The sequence below is a fragment of the Carcharhinus amblyrhynchos genome, chromosome 6, assembly GCF_965287045.1.
Source record: "Carcharhinus amblyrhynchos chromosome 6, sCarAmb.v2.hapA, whole genome shotgun sequence".
Classification (NCBI taxonomy): Eukaryota; Metazoa; Chordata; class Chondrichthyes; order Carcharhiniformes; family Carcharhinidae; genus Carcharhinus; species Carcharhinus amblyrhynchos.
In genome coordinates this window covers 88044752-88052816 of record NC_137329.1, presented here as the reverse complement: position 1 = coordinate 88052816, position 8065 = coordinate 88044752, and the positions used below count along the sequence as shown (strand labels likewise).

Genomic DNA, 8065 nt, shown 5'->3' with positions numbered 1-8065 from the left:
GTCATATAACTAGGACTGTAGATAGGGCTTTAAACTAATTGGGGGGTGGGGAAAATTACAAAATCTAAAGTAGAGGGTACGTGTGCAGGTAAATGTTGAGGATGTTTCACTAATTAAAGGAGTAGGGGGCACAAGAAAGGGTAGTAGCATTTCTGCAAATAAGGTCCAGCTAAAGGCACTTTGCCTGAATGCACGAAGCATTTGGAACAAAGTGAATGAGCTGATGGTGCAAATCAGCACAAATAAGTATGATCTAGTGGGCATTACGGAAACGTGGTTGCAGGGTGACAGGGACTGGGAATTGAATATCCAGGGTTATCAGGCATTTAGGAAGGATAGACAGGAGGAAAAAGGAGGTGGGGTAGCTCTGTTAGTAAAGGATAATATCAGGGCAGTAGTAAGAGATGATATAGGCTCCAAAGACCAAAACGTGGAATCGTTGTGGGCAGAGATGAGGAATAGTAAGGGGAGAAAGACACTGGTGGAGAAAGACCCAAATAGTAACTTTGAGGTGAGGCAGGCTATAAACAAACAAATAACTGATGCGTGCAGAAACGGAACGGCGATAATTATGGGGGATTTTAATCTGCATATTGATTGGATGACCCAAGTCAGACGTGGTGGGCTTGAGGAAGAGTTCTTGGAATGCTGTCGGGATAGTTTCCTTGAACTGCATGTAACCAAACCTACAAGGGAGTGAGCTATCTTAGATCTGGTACTGTGTAATGACAGTAAAAAGTCTGACAACATCAGGTTTTAGTCCAACCGATACATCCACATCATGACTGTGTAACGAGGCAGGTAGAATTAGGGATCTTCTTGGGATGAGTGATCATAGTATGGTTGAATTTCTGATGCAGATGGAGGATGAGAAAGTAGGGTCCCGAACCTGTGTCCTCTGTTTGAACAGAGGGGAGTATGATAAGATGAGGGCGGAATTGGCGAATGTAGATTGGGGGCGCAGACTGGTTGGTGGGATGGCTGAGGAACAGTGGAGGATTTTTAAGGAGATCTTTTCCGGTGCTCAGCAGAAATATATTCCATTCTCTGCCTGGTCACTGTTTTACATCAACAACCCACTTCACTTGCTCTCCTCCATCAAACCTTTAGTATTCTGATAACTATTTTACCAATATTAATTTTCTTTGCCAGTTTCTACAACCTCCAAAACCCATTTATTTTTTAATGCCTCTAGCTGTCTTTCCATTGTCCATTTCTCTGCTGCTGATCTATCCAAATACTTGCCACCTTTTCACTCTTCTGGAAACTCTACTGTTTCCTTTCTCATGCTTTCTTCTAACATCTTCAATCTGTTACATCCTGTACTGATTTCCACCCAGTCTCTGGTCTATGCTTTATCTATGTTCTTGGCTACTCTTTCCCTTGTGATAAACAAAATGAAGCCTGCACTTTTCAGTCAGTTTTATTTTACCATTATTTCAAAGAAATTAACAAAAACAAAAGAATCAATTAGCTTTAACAAGTAAATAGCCTGTAACGATAAAATGATCAACAGTTGGGCAAACAATTAACACTTTGCAAGTATTTAAAATGCAGACATTGAGTTAATTAATAAAGAAAAAAAAGACTCGGAAGGACTCAAGAAAAACAACAGAAGTGGCTTTCTTTTAGTTCAACCTCATCTGCAAAAGTATGCAATGTCACAGATGATATATGTATTCAAGATTTGTTGATCTTGTCAATTTGTGTCCATTTTTGTACCAAGGCATTGTTCCATTAACTCCAGTACCTTTGGACTCGCTGTTCAGTGTGGATGTCTAATATTGAAAAATACTTGGCAGGTATTGCATCTGAATACTGATGTATAGATTTCTAAGAGCTAATACCATAGTCACTAAGCAGTCTCCTAGTGTATGGCGAATACACAAATGGAAATCCACAACAAAATTAGGTAGGATTGTGTGTTTTTACACTTAAATAAATCAGTCCTTTTAAGCATCTTTTATTCTCATCCTTTTTGTTGTTTTAAGTTTATAGATCTTGATTTATGTATGGTCCTCAGTATGGTTTTAATTCCACTACATTCAATTAGACAACTTATATTTTCAAAGACAAATGTGATTGCTGAGCAACCAATTAGGATGCATACTTTTATACCTATGCAAAGTCATAGCGTGACTGCATCAACCAGCAGTGTAAAAAAAATTGTTCTCAAAGCAATTGCAAATCCTGCCATTTTATGTAAATTACTCCTGACAAGATGCATCTGATTCAGACTTGAATAACAGTCAGTTCTGAAAGTGGCTGACCATTTGCAGTTTTTCTAGTTTTATGCTTTTACATACTAAAAACAGTGGGGAAAAGGAGCCTTAATAAGCAGCTTTGAGGGCTTGATGACAAGGTGTGAATGATAAATGGCATCTTGTTTCTTGTATTCTTATTTAAAATTTGTTTAACCAATCAAAACATAATGTGACTTTATGAAGCAAAGTACAATTAATTTTCCATTCAACAAAATAGAAGCAACTTTACATGTTAACAGACTTGCTAACAAAGAGACAACTACAGTTCTCGATAATAGGGAAAACATAACTGTTTAGCCATTCAGATAACATCTGTGACCTGAAATGTTAACACTGAACCAAACTATTTCAGTCTTCCTGCTGAGGCTGCACTGTCTCTTTCTGTATGGTGTTTTCTGGGTAACTAGTAAGATCGAAGGTCAACAGTTGACTGGACATGCATTCTCCTTGCTGTAACAAAAACTAAAATAGTTAACCAAATATGAAAGTTGAAAATGTTGACAAAGAACAAAGAACAATACAGCACAGGAAACAGGCCCTTCAGCCCTCCAAGCCTGCACCACTCATTGGTCCAACTAGACCATTCTTCTGTATCCCTCCATTCCCAGTCTGCTCATGTGACTATCCAGATAAGTCTTAAATGATCCCAGCATGTCAACCCCAGTTTACCCAATCTCTCCTCATAGCTAAGACCCACCATACCAGGCAACATCCTGGTAAACCTTCTCTGCACTCTCTCCAAAGCCTCCACGTCCTTCTGGTAGTGCGGCGACCAGAACTGGACACAGTACTCCAAATGTGGCCTAACCAATGTTCTATACAGCTGTAACATCAGATGTCAATTTTTAGACTCCATACCCCGTCCTATAAAGGCAAGCATGCCATATGCCTTCTTCACCACCTTCTCCACCTGCGCTGCCACCTTCAAGGATCTGTGGACTTGCACACCCAGGTGCCTCTGTGCATCTATACTTTTGATGGCTCTGCCATTTATTGTATAGTTCTTCCCCCTTGCATTAGTCCTACAAAAATGCACCACTTCACATTTATCTGGATTAAATTCCATCTGCTATTTATGAACATTTATTTTGTTTTATCTTCACTGCTTTGCAACATGAGAAAAGACTGCTACTGAAGAAAGTCTAACTTAAACTTCTAAACATTTACATTCAAGCTAAGAATACTATTGTGTTTAAATCATTGATGTGGATAGCAGTTTCCATTGGACTATTTTCCATGAACCACTTCATGTTTTCTGTGATTTGGCAACCTTAGTACGAAATTTTAAGCAGATGAAGGGTTGTTAATTTCTCTGCCAGAATGTTCATGGGGCATAAATGCAAACATTATTTGTCTAATTGCAGATTAAACTTACTTTCTACCAATTTTATGGCACAAATAACAATATGCATTTCCTCTGAAATCAGGCAGGTAAAGTTGGAACAATTCAGTTTGGAGGTGAGAAATCTGATATTTAAGGAAACGTCAGTGAACATGATACAAGCCATGCAAGGACTCCTTTTCTATTAATTTAAATCAAGTCAGATGCAATGCTAGTAAGATACATTTTCAAAGCAATCCAGTCATTCTGACTTACGTTCCATCCTTTACCCTACAAGCACTCTGGGCCAAATGAAAGGAATCAAATTTCTTTAGGCCCAAATTGTCAGGCACCTTTCCTAAGTAGAGGATGGAAATTTATCTCCAATTCATAATCTTGCAAAGATGTGACTGATCCACAAAATACACGTTTCATTTTTTAAAAAGGGAGACTGTCAGATCCCCATTCCTGAAACTTGGTTTGTTTGCTCTCCTTTTTCATTATTTCCACTGATCCTGTTTTATTCTTTTGTTCTCTCTTTTCATTAAGCCTCCTTATCTCATTTTTTTTCATGTCCTCTTGTTCTCTTGCTTTCTCTCCTTTTCTTGTGTCTCTTTCCTCTGCTTCTGTCCCTCTTTTGCGAGTGAAGATGTCTTCTTATCTAATGTGTGGCAGCACATTGTCTTTCTTTCACTTTTGGCCCACTTTGCAGAATGGGAAATTCAAGTTAAACATTTGTGGGCTGATAGGAAATCACATTCCTGTGGGCAGCCTATCCTGTTAAGAATGGATTTTTGAGAAATTGACAAGCAGATCTGTAGTTGTAAAATTAGCCATCAGATTTTCAGTCAGATATGACTGCTATCATTCAAGCTTCTTCCATTAAGTAGATGCATGTGGATCTCTGATTCTTTGTTTCTGTGGTAATTTTTGTTTCAAGTTTGAATATATTCTCCCCAGCTTTGCCATGACTTAATGTTTTTTTTTGCGTGGTTTTCTACTGTACCTCTATCTTGCTATCTCTTGTCCAGGCAGTCTTAAAATTGCTCCCCCAATTTTAAAAACATTATTACCATTTAATGTCTGTTAAAATTATGTAACTTTACAAATCCATGCAAGAGAGCTAGATTCGGATTGTATAATGCAAGTTGAAAAGAAGTCTTGCATAACCACAATCAAAAATCTTCCTTACCCAAACATGGTGAAGGTAGATTACGTTAGCAGCCCGAGGATGCTAAATAGAAGTAATATATTGGACTGCATGGGTACATTGTTATCTTAGAGGGTCCTGTCCTATGGCCAGATATGTCCTAAAATGGCAGTAGGATCCTTATTTGTATACAAAAATGGCTTATCACTATCTGTAACAGGCCTTCCAGCAGCAGACTCACTTTAAAAATAGCATTGACTAGATTGTATGACTAAGTCTTTGCCCACATGATTTTTGTGGCACAGCTGCTCTAGATTTGCCCAGTGAAACTCATGAAAATCTATGCAGTACTACAAGCAGTGAAATCTTTAAGTTCAAAATTGGCAGCTTTAAATTAGAACACAAAAAATACAATGCAAATTTATATTTGGGAAGTCAAAACTGAAATGTAACTGGTTGGAACAATACCTCTGGATAAACTCCAATCAGTGCATCGGCTTTTGAATAGAATTCCTCTTTCAGTGAGATTACAATCACTTGGAAGTTTTTTCTGGATTGATCTCTGATGTAATTTGTAACCTGAGCAAAAGAAATATATAAACTTTATTTTAGGAAAAAGCCAAGTGAGTCCAAAAATTATCAACCTATGAGACTGCAATTTGCTGAAATCCCCTCCCAACTACAAGAAAGACCAGTGAGCATTTGCGAGGGAACTTATTGGAAATTTTTCTGGACTCCACAAGAGAATCAAACAAGCATCAATACGGCAACTACGATGTGCCCGTTTTCCTTAGGAACTTACCACATCCAAAGAAACCTGCCCTAGGGGTGACAACTCAACAAGGTAACTTTCCATGTAATCTGTCACTGGTTGTGTATTTTGTAGGCAAGCCTGTAGTCATAACCAAATCTGGTACACAGATTTATGGCACAGAGGCCATTTATCCATGCTAGTCAGTTTTTTGATCTAATCACATCTTCCAGCTCTTGGTCCATGGCTCTGACAGCATTTTAATGCAATGAGGGTTTCTGCCACTCTTTAAAAATTCACTATTTAGAAAGTAGAGTTTAGAAATCATTAAAGTATTGCATGTGCATTCTAGATCAACATATATATCACACATGAAAATCTTTTTAAAATTCATTGTAAAAATGTTTCAGCCAAGCTCTCCATACTTGGTAACAGAATTCTGCCAAAAGATGGAAATTTTTCATTCTCTGCTCTTCTGATCTAGGATGTTATTCTTTGTAGTGAAGACCAAGCAAAATAGCTGTTCAATTCATGTTATCTCCTTACTTTCCATTATTAATTCCCTACATTCACTCACCATAGAAACAATTTTCCCTTTGTCAACTTCTAAATATCTACAGAAACTCCTACTGTCTGTCTTTATATTGCTAGCTAGCTTTCCTTCATACTCTAATTTTCTGCATTATTCATTTCCCCTGGATCAGTTTTGAGTGGTCCCCTTCATGACTATAAACTAACTAAAAGAATTGAGTCATGCTGGCTGATTAGGGGTATACCTAATAGCAAACAAAAAGAATGGAGTTCCTCAAACCCAATCATCTAGGCAGTCTTGAGTGTATATTCTAATCATAGTCTTAAATGTTTAATACCACCTTTCTAACAAACCTGTGATTCAGGCTGCCAACCTAGATTGCTTTATTCCTAGGTTGTTCATTACTTCTTTAAACAGCTGTGACATGAAATTTGAATTCTGATCCAACTGTTTCTTTTGGCAATCATATCTTGTAAAGAATTTGGTCAACTCTTTTAGAATCAGTTTTGCTGTAACTTTTCCTTAAAATATTGCTTCTGGAAACCTTGTGGACACCATGATTGTCAGTAAATACTGACTTCCACTTTTAGTCATTGGGAAGAGTCTTACCTGTTAAAGGTTCTTCAAATGTTGAAATTAGAATTGAAGGTGCAGGTTTTATTCTAGCTGCAGGTTTTCCTATCGCTTGATATGTGTGGCATGTTTGACAGAATTTAACCATACATGTAATCCAGCCCAAAAGCAATGTTTTTAGCTTAAGTTTTACTAATTGTCCAGTCATTGGGATTTCGTGAGCCACCCTCAAAATTTTATTCTGGATCCAGATGGTATTATTACTTGTACACTACCGCCCACATTTCATTTGCCAGGACATAAGGCAATCTCCATGTTAACATATTGTTTTTAAAATATTAACATTCTGGCATGTATGCTGCTTCTCTTTCAAAATAAGCTGTCTGGTGTAACTGCTTTAAGTCTGGATCCTGCTGCTATAACTCCATTAATTTCCAGGAATTAAATACCTCAACCTCATTCTCTTTATCTCCTTTTCCTGAGATAATCTTTTCATAGATCCAGCTACCTGAAGCTTAGCATCCGCCATTCAATAAGATCATGGCTGATCTGAAGTGGCTCAGTTCCACTTTCCTGCTTTCTCCCCATAACCCTTAATTCCCTTGCCTACCAAAAACCTATCTACCCGCGTCTTAAATATATTCAGCGAGGTAGCCTCCACCACTTCAACGGGCAGAGAATTCCAGAGATTCACCACCCTTTGAGTGAAGAAGTTCCTCCTCAACTCTGTTCTAAACTGCACCCCCCCCTCCCCTTATCTTGAGGCTGTGCCCTCTAGTCCTGCTGTCCTTTCTGAGCAGGAAGAACCTCTCCACCTCTACCCTATCCATCCCTGTCATCATCATATACATCTCAATGAGATCCCCCCCTCATCCTTCTAAACTTTAACGAGTACAAGCCCAGTCTATTCAGCCTCTCCTCATAGCTCAACCCCCTCAACTCCAGTATCAGCCTAGTGAACCTCCTCTGCAAACGAATCCCAAAAGGGGAAAGTGGCTTAATATTCATAACTGTTTCTGGTACTTTGAAAATGAGAAGAATACTTCTGGTCTCAGTTGCATAAAATTCCAGTAACGGTTGAGATTTTAAGAATTAAACAATAATATGAAGAAAATGAAGCACAAGTACATAAGATTAAAATTATTTAGTTAAAATGGTATTACAAAACCTCCCCAAAAGAACCACTTGGTCAGAACACCAGATTTTGGCAACACTTCTTTATAGATTTTTAACTCTGAAATCCAGTAATATTACCTATCCAAGGCAAAACCACTGTCACTTTAGTGAGGTATACTATATGATTTTTCACTCTCTTACACTCTTGTGGAAATCAAAGAAAATTAAGAAACAATTCAAATGGCTGCTTCAGATTTCACACCTCTCAGCACAGTGCAGGGAAGCAATGGTCTGGTGGTATTATTGCTAGACTATTAATCCAAAAACTCAGCTAATGTTCTGGACATCTGGATTCGAA

The 8065-nt window shown here is 38.1% G+C and overlaps 1 protein-coding gene across 6 annotated transcripts in view; it reads right to left on the bottom strand.

Annotated features, from left to right (window-relative positions):
* Positions 1-2612: 2612 nt before the first annotated feature.
* Positions 2613-8065, bottom strand: part of LOC145344509 (structural maintenance of chromosomes protein 1B-like) — a 141494-nt gene continuing 136041 nt past the window's right edge. For all 6 annotated transcript variants that reach the window (XM_080191686.1, XM_080191684.1, XM_080191687.1 and 3 more), the window contains 2 exons: positions 5204-5314; positions 2613-2714 (listed from right to left, as the gene is read on the bottom strand). In XM_080191686.1, coding sequence (XP_080047812.1) covers positions 2613-2714; positions 5204-5314 — 213 coding nt within the window. The remainder of the gene's footprint in view (positions 2715-5203; positions 5315-8065) is intronic.